Source organism: Lactuca sativa, chromosome 6 (genome assembly GCF_002870075.4).
Source record: "Lactuca sativa cultivar Salinas chromosome 6, Lsat_Salinas_v11, whole genome shotgun sequence".
NCBI classification, from domain to species: domain Eukaryota; kingdom Viridiplantae; phylum Streptophyta; class Magnoliopsida; order Asterales; family Asteraceae; genus Lactuca; species Lactuca sativa.
Window position 1 is genome coordinate 21,582,680 of NC_056628.2, and position 18,930 is coordinate 21,601,609.

The 18,930-nt window shown below is 35.3% G+C and overlaps 2 protein-coding genes across 2 annotated transcripts; one reads left to right on the forward strand and one right to left on the reverse strand.

Moving 5' to 3' along the window:
- Positions 1 to 7,182: 7,182 nt before the first annotated feature.
- LOC111899415 (uncharacterized) lies at positions 7,183 to 8,285 on the reverse strand. Its single transcript, XM_023895268.2, has one exon. It carries the CDS (start codon positions 8,200 to 8,202, stop codon positions 7,360 to 7,362), a length of 843 nt encoding a protein of 280 aa, XP_023751036.1. The 5' UTR covers positions 8,203 to 8,285; the 3' UTR covers positions 7,183 to 7,359.
- An 8,277-nt stretch (positions 8,286 to 16,562) lies between these two features.
- On the forward strand, positions 16,563 to 18,012 carry LOC111899508 (uncharacterized). Its single transcript, XM_052764855.1, has 3 exons — positions 16,563 to 16,758; positions 17,281 to 17,370; positions 17,477 to 18,012. The coding sequence occupies exons 1-3, from the start codon at positions 16,563 to 16,565 to the stop codon at positions 18,010 to 18,012; spliced, it is 822 nt and encodes a 273-aa protein (XP_052620815.1).
- The last annotated feature ends 918 nt before the right edge of the window (positions 18,013 to 18,930 follow it).

Sequence of the window (18,930 nt, forward strand, 5' to 3'; positions counted from 1 at the left end):
TGTATTCAACTGCGCTCTTCCAATCCACCAAAAATTGATGGATTCGCAATCCATCTCTCAACCTTACAATTTAAACTTGTCAACAGCCCAAGCTTGCATGAACTAGCATTCCCGAGGGAGTGGAGGATTTTGTAGTTTACTGTGACGCCTCTATATCAGGGATGGGAGTGGTGTTTATGCAGAGGGGACACGTGATTGCATATGCATTGAGGCAGTTGAAGCCTCATGAGACGAGGTATCCCACCCATAATTTAGAGTTAAGGGCGGTGGTGTTCGCCTTCAAGATCTGGCGTCACTATATGTATGGGGTCCGGTGTACCATATATACGGACCACAAGAGCTTGAAGTACCTCATGGAGCAGCCCAACCTGAATATGAGACAAAGGAGGTGGTTAGATGTAGTGAAAGGCTATGACTGCAAGATCTTATTGTTTGATTAGTGTCTAAGCCCGTAACCATATTTGGTAAGTACTTGACCCGATTGTGCATGGTCCTTTTGGGTTGCCTTCACCAAAGCAACTTGACTGGAGAAATAATAGAGAAAGAGGTTATCATGATTTATTAATATGTTATAAGAATAATATATTAAAGGAGAAATCATATTTGTTTAATTAATATTGGTCAATAATTAATTTAGTGATCAAATTAGGGATGTCAAAAAATCCGTGGGGCCCCGTCCCGTTTGGAGGAGTTTTTTTAAAAAAATCGGGGGCGGGGACGGGGGCGGGGGCAAGGTTAACCCCCGTTTTAATTTCGGGGGCGGGGGCGGGGGTAGGTAATCCCGTCCCGAAACCCCCATGGAGACCCTGTTATTAAATTACACATATATTTACATATATTAATTATATAAATATAATAAACAATAACATGATTTTGATCTTCTAAAATTCATCAAAAAATATGTTTTTAAGTTGTTAGTATAATGTTTTTAAGATGCCATAAGTTTTTTATTTTTAACATGTCAAATTCTGTTATAAATAATTATTTGTTACCTAAAAAATAGTTTCTTTTAGCCTAGATAATAACTTCTTTTAGCAAAAAAAAAAGGCAGCTCAAAATCAATCGGGGGCGGGGGTAGGAAGGCTGAACATTTCAGGGGTGGGGGCGGGGACGGGGGAACCAGGAAATTTCGGGGGCGGGGGCGGGGAAGGAACTCCCCGTCCCGTTTGCCCCCGTTGACATCCCTAGATCAAATGTAATTAATTAAACTAGAGGGGCTGAATTGTAATTATATGATAGTTACAAAATAGGGTAATGATTATCCTTGATATGGGTTGGACGAATTCAAGGGATAAGATATCCTTGAAATCGTCCAAAGGATAAGGATAAGGGTTTTCAAGGCTTATCTTATGGTTACTTGGTGGGCAAGCAACTAGATAAGGATAAGGACTGAAACCCTAATCTCTACACCTATATAAAGACCCCTAAGGCCATAAGAATTCGTCCATGCCTTGTCTAGGGTTCCTATGGGACGAATTTCATACCTCTTCTCTCTCTCTCTCTTGTCTCTCCATTTGCTCTTGGTGTTTGTGAGCCATTAGAGGTACTACACTTATGGTACTTGCTTTCAAGACTTAGGGTTTGAAGATTTGAGTTGGTATTGCAATATAACAACAAAAGGTATGTAATCTAATCTACTATATGAATTTCGAAAATACTAGGGCATACTAGGGTTCCTTTATATGTTCATAATGTTGTATAACTAATAGTGAAAACATAGATCCAATTCTAGGGTTGCATGCACACATAGGATTGTTTGTACTAAACTCATCACTTATATCATCCGGACAAGGCTAATGTGGTAGCCGACGCCCTGAGCCGCAGAGCAGAGAGTGCTCCAATCTGAGATGTGTGTATGCGGATGACAATGATGAATCCAATCTTAGATACTATTCGAGAGGCCCAGGTGGAGGTCGTGAGATCGGAGAACCGAAAGAGGGAGCGGGTGATTGGACAGGTTTCCGAGTTTGAGATGGATAGTCGTGGGCTTATGACCTTCCGGGAGCGGATATGGGTGCCCTATACGGGTGGAGCTCGACGTATACTGATGGAGGAGGCACATCGATGGATATTCTTGATCCACCAGGGGCCACTAAGATGTATTTGGACCTGTAGAGAGATTACTAGTGGCCCTGTATGAAAGAGAGACGTGGCATGGGTAGTTGAGAGGTGTTTAACCAGCCGCTGGGTTAGGGCGGAGCACCGGCGTCCACATGGCCCGTTGCAGCCTCTAGAGATTCCCCAGTGGTAGTGGGAACATATTTCTATGGATTTTTATCACCAAGCTACCTAGGACTGCACGTGGGGTTGACGCGATATGGGTGATTGTGGACCAGTTGACGAAGAGTGCTCACTTCCTCGCCATCAGTGAGAGCTCTTCTGCGAAGAGAGTGGAAGAGATTTCTGGAAGAAGTTTAATGAGGAGTTAGGTACCCGGTTTCATTTCAGTACCGCACACCACCCGTAGACTGACGGGAAAAGTGAGCAGACGATTCAGACGCTCGAGGACATTTTGCGTGCATGTGTTATGGACTTCGAAGGAAGTTGCGACACCTATTTACCCTTAGCCGAGTTTTCTTACAACAACAGCCAACATTCCAGTATTGGAATGCCTCCCTTCGAGCTCTTATATTGGAGGAGGTGTTGGAGTCCCATATGTTGGGGAGAGGTAGGGCAGCGAGTGATGGGTGACACTAAGATAGTGTTGAAGACGACCGAGCAGATTTAGCAGGTCAGGCAGAGGTTACTAACAACCAAGAGTCGCCAGAAGAGTTACGCAGATCGGCGACGATCCGAGTTAGAGTTCCAGGTTGGAGATTATGTCCTTCTGAAGGTTTCCCCGTGGAAAGGGGTGATCCGATTAGGGAAACGGGGCAAGCTGGGGCCCCGATACATTGGTCCTTTCAGAGTGATCGCCAGAGTGGGTAAGGTAGCTTACCGGTTGGAGCGATAGAGTTGAGTCAGATTCATAACACCTTCCACGTGTCACAGTTGAGGAAATGTGTGGCCGATGAGAAGACGGTGGTACCCTTAAAGGAGTCACAGTTGAGGAAGTGTATGGGCGATGAGACGACGGTGGTACCCTTAGAATACATTTGGAAGGTAAAGGTTTTGAGGAACAAAGAGGTGCCGAGATGCGCGAGTAGTACCCAGAGTTATTTCTAGAGCAAGACTTCGAGGGCGAAGTCTGATTCTAGTGGGGGAGAATTGTAACATCTTGTTTTCGAGGTATAATATTTATATATATGTTTATTTATGAGTTTACTGAGTGACTCGACGAGTTGGGGCACCAACTCGTCGAGTAGGGACGAAATGGCCATGTGGGCTTAATGACCGACTCGACGAGTCAAAGAGCCAACTCGCCGAGTTGGCACTGTGAGTTGAAACTTTAAATCTCTGGGGTTGGGACCTATTTAAAGGACCTTATGTCCTCATTTCCGCCGCACCAGCCATCCAACTCCCCTGTGTGAAACCCTAATCGGCCAATGGAGCTAAGAGAGAGTGAGAGAGCTTATTTTGAGTGTTTTGGTGAACCATTGGAAGAGAAGAAGAGAGATTCAAGCAAAGAACGAGGAAAGGGTGTGGGATCCGGTGTTCTTTCACTTAGAGCTTCTGTTGGATGGTAAAAGTCATCACCTTGCTCATCATATTGTTTCGATCTTGTTAATAAGGAACTTTTGGGGCTTTTTCCATATTTCCCTTGAGAATTTGTGTGGCTTGTGCTTGCTAAGCATATTGTTTGGATCTTGTTAATAAGGAACTTTTGGGGCTTTTTCCATATTTCCCTTGAGATTTTGTGTGGCTTGTGCTTGCTAAGCATTGAGACATCAGATCTGGACCTTATGAGGTCCATAGAGTCCAAAAGTCCCAGCTTTATCAATCTATAAAAGAGTTCTTGTGCTTAAACACCTTAGTTAGAGCTTGTAGTGGCATTATGGAGCAAATATGCCATGCATGCACGTAAAGATCGAAGCTTTACGTGACATTCGAACCTTAGGAGTCTAGATCTAGAGTTTGGAGTGGCGGATATGCCTTAAAACGTCTGAATGAGGATTTGAATAAAGGAACTCGACGAGTCGACTAGGGTTTTCCCGATAAGTCTGAACAAGGGTAACTTGGCGAGTTGATGAGGCTACTCGACGAGTTAAGTTTGGTTTTTCATAATGTTGATCTGAGAAACAATAGGGACTCGGCGAGTCACATCAATGCACTCGGCGAGTCAGGACAACATGGACAGTTGACTCGAGTGTTGACTTCTGTTGACTTTAGGGTTTGACCAATCATGCCTTACGGAAACCATGGAGGGGTAAAATGGTCTTTTTCCCAATCCAAGAGTTATATTAGAATTGGGATTGAGATGATAATTAGAGATAATTATCATATGTGCTTATGCGGAGGCTAGATTTGGTGATTCGTGTTCGAGGAGTACATATTTTCTTAGCTTACTTACGAGGTGAGTCTTCTCACTATACTTACCATGAGTGGTATCTTTGTGCGATCGGAGGGTCCTATGTGCTTACCTGAGTTATATGATATTATGCATCTTGTCTGTATATATATATATATATATATATATATATATATATATATATATATATATATATATATATATATATGCGCTATATTTTGTGTTTACTGAGATAGGACCAGAGGGTCCAAACTGAGTAGTGGGACCGGAGGGTCTTCACTAAGATACTGGACTGGAGGGTCCAAACCGAGCTGTGAGACCGGAGGATGCACACCGAGACGCATGAGACCGGAGGGTCCATGCCGAGTTATAGCCATGAGAGGCTTATTATTTGTGTATGTGGTATTTTGGGGAACTTACTAAGCTTCGTGCTTACCGTGTTGTGTGTTATGTGTTTCAGGTACCTCTCAGGACCGCGGGAAGGCACCGACATGATTGTACACACTTGTTCGAGACTATGTTGAGGATTCTGGGATTCGACTTTATTTGTGGATTTATGTTGACATTTTGAGACACTTGTGGTTTTTGTTAAATATAATATATAAGTTTTATGTGCTTTTGAAAATGAAAATTTGGTTTGAAAATTTACGGTGTTACAATATTTCATACCAACATATCGTCCAATCGGTTTGTTCAAATCTATCTCGGAGCCTCAGGCATCATTGCATATGTTTGTTATTGGACAACAACCTTTCTTGGTGACATTTCTTCTAGTCTCTTATGTTGTTTGATTACATATATTTGAAGTTGTTATTTCAGAGTATATAATGGTTATTGTATGTCTCTAGTACATCTAGAGAAGACATTGTATTTCTCTGATATTGGTGATCGTGGATTTGAAGCGACTCTAGTAGTCTTATTGTTTCAATCTCCTTTTTTTTAGAGGTTTCCACACTAAAATTCTGATGTCTCTTTATGGTTGATTACATACTGTTTTGAGATGATTATATTGGTCATACAAATTTCATTGGGCTGTTTTGGTCGCATATAAAATACCCTATTTGGTTCCCTCTTCAAAAGTTCATTCGAGTCGAGAATTTATAACCAAACAAAGTTTATTTCCGCATTGTTATTTACCGTTGTGGTTGCTTTTTCCATCACTAGGATCATTCAAGGATGAAATGCATAATTGTATATATGATACCTCTTGTTAGGGGTGAGCAAACCCAAACAAGAAACCGACTAAACCGACGAAACCGAAACCGAAGCAAAACCGACGGTTATGGTTTGAATTTTTTAAAAAGCGAAAAATCGGGTTTGGTTTCGGTTTTTACCCAGAAACCAACCCATCCAACCCGAGAAACCGACTCATACTTAAAACCGACAAACCGCCCCAAGAAACCGACCCATCCAACCCGAGAAACGACCCATACTAGATTGTTTTTTTGTTGTAATAGACTATTTCGGGTTTTGGTTGTAACTTGTAATAGACTATTTGTTGTAAGACTCATGTTTTTTGAAGTATTTAACTTAAATTTGGTGTTTTTTATTATATTTAACTTGTTGCTTCATTTATGGAAAATGGGTTAAAACCCAAAACTCATGGGTTTAAACCTAGAACCCGTAAATATATGGGTTGAACCCAAGAAACCGAAAAACCGCCCAAACCGACCTCAGAACCCGAGAAACCGAACCGACCAGAAACCGATCCTATTGGGTTCTAAAAACCAAAAACCGACCATTTATGGGTTGGGTTGGGTTTGGGTCCAAAACCGACACAAACCAACCCATGCACAACCCTACCTCTTGTATTTGTAGTCAAAGGGTTTACCTAGAATAGAAGGTACAATGTCTGATCGGATCTTCTTCGAGTTTATCGAGGCTTTGTGATTTCACGTACTGGCCCTCGACTAGCAATCTTGGCGTTGGTTGCTTACTAAGGGTGCGTTTGGCGGTTTGGTTGTGGAAAATTTCCAATTTCTAGAAAAATTCTCCAAGAAAAATAGAAATTTTGAAAACACGTTTGGTTCATTTAGTTTTCCAAAATTTTCCAAGAAAATGAAAATTTTCAGTTTTTCCAAATTGTATGTAAATTAGAATAGTGATTTTTACAGTTTTCCAAAGTTTTCCAAATTTCTAAGATGGAAAATGAAAACTCCTCCGATTTCAACCAAACGCGTTTTCTAAAATTTTCATTGGAAATTGAAAGCAAAAATTCAACTCTATTTTCTTCAAATATTTTCTTAGAAAATGAAAACAGTTTTCCACAGCCAAACACACCCTAATTTTTCCAAAATCGGTTTGTCTCTGGGGATCCGATTACTACATGTGTTTCCTCTTTTATTGTTAGCTTCAGCCTTATTCTTGAAGGTATATTTCTTTGTCGAAGCTCTATTCGTTCGTGCTTCCAATCAAGTAGGTTTATTGGTCCCGATCTTATGCCCTTATGAGGTTTATCACGGACTAGGTTATACATAAGGTGTCCGATAAAGATCCAAGAATTATATATCATACAATTGGTAAAGTATTAACCTACCTAAATAGCTCAAAGTTGAAAGTTGGTTGTACAATAGTTGGGTACATGTGAAAGTAAAATACAGATCTTAGTGTAATTCAAACACAACAACACTCCCAAGAAGAATCACTGCAAAAGTTTCTTGATAAGATGAGACCAATTTCCTTAGACATGACCTAAGAATTGTTCTTGAACCGAAATAAAAGTATTCCATTCATAATGGACTTATCCAACAATGGTTGAGATCATGAGCTTCAGAGGCGCTAAAGAAGCCTTTAGTGTATATTATTGAATCGAGCTATCGAAAATATGTAATAATCGCTCTTATATTGGTTACTACATTGAGATAGGGTTTCGAGCATCAAAGACATAAGCGAAACATAAAACTATATAATTTTGGTATAAAACTGTGTATATGACTTTGATTACAACCAAGTTACTTACTAGTGTTTTCAAAGTCACTGAGCTCATCATCAAGACCAGAAACATCCATCATTCTTGCAGATGCTTGTTTAGCCCACTTCACGATCTTCTCAGCTTCTCTGTTGATCTTCTCTTCCTCTTTCATTGCCTTTTTCATGATCTTCTTCTGTTCTTCTACCGAAAACGTCTTCAAAAACTCAGCATCATTCCCCCACGATGATGATGATGATGAGAAAAGTCGGTTCTCCTTCCCCTGTTTCCTCGGAACACTCTTCTCCTTTTTGGGAGAACACCATAAACAACCAATACTCCGCCGTGGAGGAGACCGAGTTTCTGATTCTGACTCCGGCGACGATAGACTCCATGAATCAGACCGAGAATTTGATTTCGAACGCTCCTTTTTACACGCCTTGGAGTTTGATTTCGTATTCGATTTCGTACCTTTTTTCTCATCTATGTTTTCGTCGGAATGTTCTTCTTGATTTTCGGTAGAAGGAGACGATTCCGGACTCTTCTTCGCATCTGGAATTTGCTTTAAATCAACATAACTGCAAAAGTCACGATTTGGTTCTTCTACATTCGAATCGTCACCGGGTCGAGGCCCGAGGGATTTAGACTTAGAGGGAGGAAATCGAGAACCAGCAGCGGCGGAGGCGGTGATGGTGGTGGTGGGAGGAAGGGATTTAAGTTTTCGGAATCTGGTTTCAAGGTGGGAAGGGAGGTTATCGGAGGTGGAGAAAGAAGAGCAATTGATGGCTGCAATTTGTTCTAGAACAGAGTGATCCATTGCTTGTGAGAGAACATCTTCAACTGCCCTTTCGTCATCACTGTCTGTGAATGAGAATTCATCCGCCATTGTTGCGTGCAGGTGCGAGTGTGAAAGAGGGGTTTTAGGGGATCTTCTAATTCTACTATCGGCTTTATGAGAGCGTGGAGGGGTGGAGGCATGTGTAAACGTTACGGTTCAACGGCTAACTCATCATTTTGGCATGTTGTGACACCAATTTCCCACATGGGTCCCACCAACATTTCATAATATTCTTGGTTTCTATGTATATTTCTTAAGGAATTTGGCAAGATTAAAAATCATTTGTCATTTCATCTTATCATATAGTTTTAGATGTAAGTATAGTAATAGGTGTAGACCTATATATTATATAGATAAATTAAAAAAAATAAATACAAATGTTTAAATATTTAAAAATTTTGAATTTATAAGAAAAAAAAATAATGAATTATTAAAATTGATTTTTTTTATTTTTTAAATTTAAATAAATAAATAAAGTAAACTAATGAGCTTTAATTTGACAATTTTGAAATAAAAAAGTAAGTCCATTAATGAAAATTGATATTCATTTATTACTATGTTTATTGTAATTATTATGTGGTATTTATTAAAATAGAAAAACTCATAAAATGACATGTGAAAAAAGAAATTAATTGAAAATAACCACACAAGAACATTTGACAAATTGAATGAGAGTGTGACATGTGACAAAAAAACACTAATTTATTAGAGTAGATTTGGTTTGGCTTGTCATATTATTTTGAGAAATTAAATTTCATCTTATTGTTTTTCTCTACTCCTCTATATTTAAGACTAAGTGTGAGACTCATGTATTACATGAGTTTATTTTAAAAAAATAAATATAAAATTTTAACAATTTTAAAATTTTGAATTTATAAGAAAAATGAGAAATTTTTTGAACTATTAAAATTAATGAGGCTTTAATGTATTGAGTACATTACATATATAAACTCTTTCTAATAAATACCTTATATATATTACCTTATATATTAAATGTAGAATTTTAATTTAATAAAATGAAAAAATACAATAAAATAACAAGTGGAAAATAGAAAGTTTAAAAATTCTAAAAAATGTCATGTGTCTAAATGAATGAGAAGATGACATGTGGCAAAAAAAACCTACATTTATTATAGTAGATTATGACATTTACCATATAAAATTTCGTTATTGTCATATTATTTTGAGAAATTAAATTTCATCTTATTATTTTTCTCTACTCCTCTATATTTAAGATTATGATATTTATCATATAAAATTTCGTTATATTTATCATCATCTAAAAATGATAGGATGATGAGTAATAAAAAAAATAGAAAGATATTTAATTTCTCTATTATTTTTCCTTCACTTTTTTAATTGATTGGGAATGATCGTCTCTTACTCTCTCAGTCGAATATATATAAATAATATTTCAAATATATATAATATCCTTTCAATTTTTAATATTCATATATATATATATATATATATATATATATATATATTATACTTTATTTATAAGGAACTAAAACCATAAATTTAGATTTATTTTTTATATTTTTTAATATATATGATTTAATAATATTTAAAAATAAAATAAACCACTGAATAGTTTTCTTATGTGGAGGGTTCACTGCACTACCCCTCACCTAAATAGAGTGCGTGGTGTTACCTGCATACCTCATTGTCATGTTACATCCACGAGCCACACCGATTGGTCTTTTAGCTAAGTGAATCTCTTAATCAGTTAATGCAAATGAGACAGTTGTAATCATTCATTTTCTTCTATCATAATTAAAAAAAAAAAAAACAAACTTTCATACAACCATTTCTACATCTACGACACATCCTCTTCTTCCATCGTCCCAAGCAGCACACACCTTCCATAGACGATACCGGAGTTTTAACTACTCATTTTTTTCGTAAATCCTAAGCAGCGACATATCCAATTTGTATGTCTATGTGATATGGATGAACATAAAATGAGAACGCAAATAAATATCAAACAAAAATAAAGAAAGGACTTTGTAGATGTATTTAATTTACTAATGTCATTATTTGTATTAATTGTGACGACCTCGCTTAACTAAACTTGTATATAGAATTTTCGGAGCTAAATGTTGCAACTAAAATATTTTAAAAATCAAACTTTCATAATTGAAAAGGTTACTAAAAATCTCTAATTGGATGTGTGTTACATTATATCATGCTTAGATGAGATCGTGTAACATCCTACTTTTAGGGTTAATTTAGGTTTTTGATAAATAATCATTTAATAATTAATATATATGAATCATTATATACATATTAAAAAGACTATGGCTTATGAACAATAGTCAGTTTCAAGCTGCTGGCTTAAATGGTTTTCTGTGGACGGTTGGTTTTGAGTTCGGCTTTGTCGGCTCTGTTTTAAGTGGCTACCTGTTTTCTTGACCAATAGATAGTTTCCACAAAGATGTACATGTGCCATTGTTGCAACTAATATCTTGTAGGGGAAGTCGATTATCGGGTGCGTTGGTTTCACCGTTTTTAGAATACTCATTCTCCACCAAATTTTGATGCTTTCTCTTAGAATTTCATTTGTGTTTTTTAGAGTAAATTACACGAATGGTCCCTATGGTTTGGGGTAATTTACATGTTTGGTCCCTAACTTATTTTTTTAACTCGGAAGGTCCCTACTGATTGTTTTTGTTACGTGTTTGGTCCCTATTGTTTGTTTTTGTTACGCGCTTGGTCCCTGTCATACCTAAAAAGATTATTATTTAAATAGGAAAAAATGATGGGATAGGTAAGGTAAGCTGAGAAATGTGAGATTAGGGGTATGTTTATTTAAATAAATTAAAAAAATAAAGGGAAAAATAGACTTTTTATGTAAGACAGGGACCAAGAGCGTAACAAAAACAAACAGTAGGGACCTTCCGAGTTAAAAAAATAAGTTAGGGACCAAACGTGCAAATTACCCTAAACCATAGGGATCATTCGTGTAATTTACTCTATTTTTTATCACTGTCTCACTTCTCCAAAGTAAGGTTTGTTTTGTACTTCATGTTGTTTTCCAATTAAACGAAGAAATATATTTTGTTCTTTGACACTTTCTATTCAATTATTTTAATTTTTCTTTTAATAAAAAGAATCTATAGTGATTTTTATTTGGATTTTGAACCCTAATTTCAACTCCAAAAATCGAGATGGAGAAGAAGACCATACAACGTCGATGTACGTTCAGGCAGTCGGTTTAAGTAGCTGCGACAATGTAGTGGACAGAAGGTATAACGAAAGCGGTCGATGCTCTTCTGCAACCTTTATGCTACCTTCTTGCGGCCAAATCTTTTGTTGGTTTGCTTCCGCCTTCCATTCAGCTCCAACGTCATTGTTCAGTAGCTATCATTTGATTTCATTCCCTTTGTTGTTTCTATCTAAGTTTATATATATATATATATATATATATATATATATATATATATATATATATATATATATATATATATATATATATATATATATAGTCATATATGTTAAAATTTGAGGGTCTTGATGTAGGTTCTAAATTTTGATAGGAAGGTTCCACCTCACTTCATATTGATGTATTTGTCGATTAATCAATATAATTGTTTCACCAGTTACATGTATGATCATCTACACCACTTCTATAATTTAGGGATTTCAAATAATATGAATTACCGTTATTTTATTTTTATTTTTATTTATTTTTCTTTTACAGAATTTACCTGCTCATTTTGCTATAGATGATCCATTTTCTTGTGAAATCTCTATCGGTTAAAGCAATTGTGTATGTAAGACAATAGATTGTAAATGGAACTATTTATATTCAAATTCTTAAATAGGTGATCAATTAAATGGCCTTTGCTCAACCCCATCACCACCAACTTATGTTTCATTCTTTCAAAACTTAAATATCAGATGCCTACTTACCACCAACTGATTACTATTACCAGGACTTTGCATCAGATAGATACTTACCATCAACTGATTGTTGGATTAGAGTGTCTAAGGTTTCAACTAAATTGGTGTAATGTTGATGAATAAAAGTAAAATTCTTTTTGTGTTGCCCTCATAACCAGAAAATGGCTTGGAATGATCAAAGGAGAGAGATAAAATGATTTGTTAATATATTATATGATTAATATATTAATTAGAAATTGTTAATTAATTTATTATATGAATAATAAATTAATTAGAAATATATGGAATTAGCTAATTATTAATCAAAATTAATCTAAAATTAATTCGGGATTAATTGGATTAATTAAAGGTGCAAGGGGTGAATTTAATTGTTTAATAGTTGAACAAAAGAAGCAATTCTAGAATACTCCATGGCATGGACATTTTTGGGAGACTCTTTAGGGTTTCCAAAAGCATCCTAATTGCTGATAAGGAAATGATTTAAATTGGGATTAAATCTATTATACAAATCTGGATTTGTCTACAAGTTAGTTGTCCTATAAATAGGACCCCTAGGCATCTTAATTTTGTGACTCTCTCATACCTAAAGGTAGATAATGAAATTATCCTCCTCCTCTCCCGTCTAGCCTTCAGTCATATGGTTTCTTGAGTTTTAGGTGTGAACCATTGGAGGCTCGCATACTATTGGAGCTAGGTCTTCCAAGGAGACAAGAAGGTTTCGATTAACTTGATTGGAATCAATAAAAGTTATGTATCATAAACCATGAATTTCAATTCATAGGGTTCTAGTTTATGTTTTTCATAAGTATGTAGTTATTAGATGTCAAAAAGACATATATCCTATTTAAGTTGCATGTACACTTAAGTGTTAAGTGAAATTCCACAAGTATTGTAATGCCATGTCCTGAATCATTTCCCATTTTGGTGTGGGTGATGTAAATTGGATGATCTGGGTGTTCGGTTTGTGTTTTGGAGTCAAAGGGTATTTCGGTAAAGTATCAATCCGGGCTTTTAAGGAAGTTGGATTTTCGTTCGGGAAGCTTTAAGGCATGTATGAGTTGATAGAAGTTTATAACTTCGTTAACTCTTCCTGGATATAAGGATCGTTAGAAACGGACTTATAACGAAGAATTTATGACCTTCGGAAGATTCATGGTTGAGGGTTAAGCAGTACGCGGGGCGTACACATGTGTACGTATGGCATACTAGTTCTAAAGCCGGTACACGGGGCGTATGATGGTGTACGCAGGGTGTATAGAGTGACTAGGTCGCGGATTCTCCTTAAGTACCCCAAGCGTACTAAGGGGTACGCGGGGCGTACTCCCTTCAGCATTGAACCCTAATATAGGGTGTTGTACCCTATATAAGTACCTTAAGCCTTTAGGGATGGCCTCTTTACCAGCCTTTATGCCTCCTAAACCCTAGAAATCGGCCCTTAGCCTTCATTAATGTGTATTTGAGTTCTTGCGGGGACTTTGGTGTTATTTTGCTCATTTTGAAGAAATTGAAGAAGGAGGAAGGTTCATACCTTGGTGGGGAACCTAGAGATCCGGATTCATTCATCACTTTGCAAGCTACTAGAGGTATCAAGTCAAAACCTTGACATGTTAATGCTTAGATCTCCTTATGACTTGATTAGTTATGGTTTTGGTCCATTTTTGGGTTGATTGATGGTTAGAACGTTTAAAGGGATTGTTCTTCTAGACAGTCCCGACCCAATACATGGGCGAATTGGGCTTAGGCCCAGGGCAGCAAATAATTGGGGGCATAAAAGAAGTCCAGCTACATATGTATAATATATATAAAATCGGCCGAAAAACTTACCCCAAAAATCTGCATATGACAATGAGAGAAAGAAAGCGAGAGGACGGTGGCAGAAAGAAAGAAAGAAGGCGCGCCAATTGCAAACGTTTAGTGCTCCTGGAAAAACCAAACGTTTCGTGTCTAATGCCTAGAATCCCGTTGGCGTCGGGTTTGATGGGAGAAATCAATACATCTCCACTCTCCTGTATAAAAAGGAAGAACAGGTTTTCAGGTTTTGCTTTCGTTTCCTTCCAATCGAATTGATTTTACTTTTTTTCAAGGTTCTAAATGGCGTGAGGCGTGGCGTGGCGGCAAGGCCAAGCCTCAAGCTTAACGAGCCATGGCGAGCCACGGCGTTTTTCAAGGCGTGATGTAAGGCGGCGATTTTGTATTAACTTAAAATTATATTACCACATAAATATAAATTTATATTAAATATAACTACTTATTAGAAGTGTTAGATCAATAACTAATAACAAAAAGTTAACAAAAACCACAATACTTGTATCTCCGATTTGAAAAGACATAACGAAGAGAAAAAAACTGTGTCTCAAACGAAAAAACATGCGCCATAACACGCCATAATGCGCCATATCACGCCTTGCCACGCGTTACGCCTAATAGCAACGTTATGAAGTTTTTCGTAACGGCGAAGCCACGCCTCACGCCATGGCGTGCCATGGCGCGCCTTTTAGAACACTGCTCTTTTTGCATACCTGATTCTCCGATTCAGTTTAGTCTTCAAACGCAAAGCTGTGATTTAGTCCGATTTATCATCGATTTGGTTATTTTAAAAGTTAGGGCAGCGATTTGGGTTAGTTTATTCAATCTGTTTGATTTCTTAGTCATCTGCTTCGTTTTCTAGTTGTCTATTTTAGAATCGGGTGACCTAATTTCTTATCTATTTCATTACAGGAAGTCAAATTTCCCATCTCTTGTATTTGTACGTGATATTGCTGCGTGATATTGTTGTTTCAGGAATCATCAAATCATATTTGGTAAGTTTTAACTTGAAATTTGTGTTTATTTAGGTTCCTTTGATTGTTTTAGAAATCTGATTTAGTGATTTATGTTGCATATATCTGATTTATTCTCCAAGAGTTCATATTTTTTTTAAGTTTGTTTCTAAAATCTGCTCAATTTCTTATTCATCTGATTTGTTTGTTGGTTATTTAAAAATATGTTCACCTAATTTCGTCTCTGTTTCATTACTGTTTCATTACAGGTAATCAGATTTGTCTTTTGTTTATATTTGATTTTGCTGTTTTAGAAATCATCAAATTATATTTGGGTAAGTTAAAACTTGAAATCTTTGTTTATTTAAGTTTGTTTATGGTTTAGAAAAAATTTGGTTAATTGCTTCTGTAAGAGTTTCTATTTTATATTTCAGTTTCAGTTTTTCAGAAATTGAATCTGATACAATTCAAATTTCTCCATTGTTTCACAATTCAACAATAAGATTTGCTGAGTTTAATTTTGAAATCTGTTTTGTGTTCATTATTCAATAATTGTTGTCTAAACTACTTTTGTTATTATTTATGTAATGTGAAGCGGGAGCTATATTTTTGACATTGTTGACTAGAAGTAGCAGAACTGCAAAAGCCTTATTTCATACAATTTGGTCAGGTTGTATCTTTCTTTGCTTAGCTTTTATAACTATATTTGTTGCGTTTTTAATATGCTTCCCCGAAAACAGCCATCAGGTGCCCAAAATAGAAAACGAAAGAAAAAAGAACAAGAAGAGTCTAATCAATTAAGAGGGTCTTTGAATAAATTTTTAGTTACGAATCAAAATGGTAATAAAAATAATTCTAATGATCCAATTAATAATTCACCTAGTGCTTCCAATGATTCAGTTGAAATTCCTAATGATTTTGAAAACAATGATTTTGTTGATAAAGATAAACCAAGTGACTTTAATATCTTTGATCCTAGAGTATGGGGTGATTTAGATTCTAAAATGAAAGATTTACTAATAGAAAAATGACCTAAGAGAGAAATTGATGCCAATACAGTTTTTCCAAAAGATTCATTTGGTAGACATTTTTCATGTGATTTTTTTATTCGTAAATTAAAAAATGGTGATTTTTATGATAGAAAATGGTTAGTGTATTCAAAAGAGCTTGATAAGGTTTTTTGTTTCTGTTGTAAGCTTTTTAAAACAATTCGAACTAAAAGTAATTTGGCAACCGAAGGAATTAAAGATTGGAAGCATCTTAGTGAAACATTAAAACAACATGAAAATAGTTCTGACCATATGATTAATTTAAGAACATGGACTGAAACACGAATTAGGTTAAATAAAAATGAAACAATTGACAAAGAAATTCAAGAAATGATAAAAAAAGATACCGAACATTGGAAAGAAGTTATGGGTAGAATCATTTCTGTTGTAAAATGTTTAGCAAAAAATAACTTGGCTTTTCGTGGTACAAATGAAAAAATTTATGAAAACTCAAATGGCAATTTTTTAAGTGTAATTGAATCGATTGCGGAGTGGGATCCGGTAATGAAAGAACATTTTCGAATGATTAAAGACAAAGAAACACATAATCATTATCTTAGTCATAAAATTCAAAATGAATTAATTGAAATGTTAGCATCCGAGGTTAAAAGTGCAATTATTAAAAAAAATAAAAAATGCAAAATATTTTTCTGTTATTCTTGATTGCACTCCGGATGCAAGTCACCAAGAACAAATGACTTTGATTATAAGATGTGTAGATTTGGAAAGTGTTCCGTTAAAAGTAGAAGAGTTTTTTTTAGAGTTTTTAGTTGTAGAAGATACATCCGGTTTAGGTCTTTTTAATGTTTTACAAGATGCCCTAAAATCTCTTGATTTGGATATTAACTATGTTCGTGGTCAAGGGTATGATAATGGGGCGAATATGAAAGGTAAACACTAATGTGTTCGAAAACGGTTGCTTGACATAAATAATAGAGCTTTTTATATGCCTTGTAGATGTCATAGTTTAAATTTGGTTTTGTGTGATATGGCAAATTCTTGCCAAAAGGCAAAAACTTTTTTTGGTACATGTCAAACAATTTATAATGTTTTTTCTAATTCAACAAAAAGATGGAGTGTCTTACTTGAGTTTATAGATGATCTAACACTTAAATCATTATCAGCTACTCGTTGGGAAAGTCATATTGAATGTGTTAAAATAAAAACACAATTTTCTCAAATAAGAAAAGCTTTAAAAAAGTTATCTATAATAAGTGATAATGGACAAGTGTGTAGAGATGTTGATTCACTAGTAAATGGTGAATTTTCTAGTTTTGAATTTATTTTAAGTTTAGTTATATGGTATGAAATTTTGTACAAAATTAATTTGGTAAGTAAAAAGTTACAATCCAAAGAAATGCTTATTGATGTTGCTGTAAAAAATTTAGAGGGATTAATTATTTATTTTGAAGGATATAGGGAAAATGGGTTTGACTTTGCTATTAGTGAAGCAAAAGAAATAGCAAATAGTGTTAAAGTTAAACCCGAATTTACTCAAAAACGCAATTCTAAAAGAAAAAAAACAATTTGATGAAATTCCAAATCCCGAAAGAGAACATCAATCTTCTCAAGAAGCATTTAAAAGAGATTATTTTATTATTCTTGTAGATATGGCTCTTGTTCAATTGAAAAGTAGATTTGAACAAATGCAATATTTTGAATCTATATTTGGTTTTTTGTTTGATGGTTCCAAATTAGTTTCTTTAGATGATGATGAATTAAAAAAATATTGTTTAAATCTTGAGTCCAATTTGAAAAATGGTGAAGATTATGATATTGATGGAGACGGTTTATTCATTGAGTTACAAATTTTGCAGAAAATGTTGACGGGTGAAGCTTACAAAAGTGAAAGTCCTTGGACATCTATTCAAATAATGGAGTATGCAAGAAGAATGGATATGTTCCCTAATGTGTTGGTTGCTTATAGGATATTGTTGACGGTGTCAGTTACGGTTGCTTCCGCGGAAAGAAGTTTTTCAAAATTGAAGCTTTTGAAATCGTATCTCCGAAGTACCATGAGTCAAGAAAGATTGAATGGATTAGTAATTTTAAGTATTGAAAGTGATTTTTTACAAAATATTGATTATTGTAAAATAAGAGATGTTTTTGCTTCAAAAAATGCACGAAGACATCATTTTAGGTGATTTTAATTTGTATGTTTTGTTTGTATTATTTGTTTGATTATAAAAATTATTGCATTTTTTTATTATATTTTTTATATAAATGTTTTTGTTATTGTACGGTACACATATAAGGGCATAATTTTTTTATCTCGCCCCGGGTAGTAAAAAACATTGGACCAGCCTTGCTTCTAGATCTGAGCTTATTAAGGGCTCTTTAAGCATAAAGGTGCCAACTTTATGGGGTATTGGGTCTCATGCATGCATTAAGTCACTTATTAAGTCCTTCTTAAGCTTAAGAGTTTCATTTAGTCATGCATTAACGTAACGTTTGCAACTTTACGTGATTATCCAGCTCAGGGAAGTCAGATCTGTGTTTTGGGATCAAATGTCTTAGCGGATTAAGAAGTAAATTGAGTTTGGGCTGAATTGAAACATCCCTAAAATACAGACCAAAGATTTATTTTTAAAAACAATTATAATAAAACCATAAGTCATCCATCATCATAAATAAAATCATAAATCGTATATCTCAAAATATCATGTCAAAATACTGTATCAAAATCATATGAGAAAATATCACAGTCTAAACATCCCATGCTGAAACTGTGGTGTGTGCCATGCGATCATCCCGAGCCCTTCCCCTTGCTAGTGGAAGTGTCTGAAACCAGAACTGAAAACAGTAAGCACGAAGCTTAGTGAGTCTCCCTACTACCACATACCATACACATATCACATAACATACTATTGGATAAGGTGTCTAAGTCCATAACTATATCTGGTATGTACTTGACCCGACCCAGCATGGTCCATTTGGGTTGCATGGCATCATGCATTTGGATAGACTAAAATGAGAGAAATAACACTTAAGGTTTATTAATATATTATAAGTTCTAATATATTAATAGTATTATTTAATTAGTATTGATTAAGAATTAATTT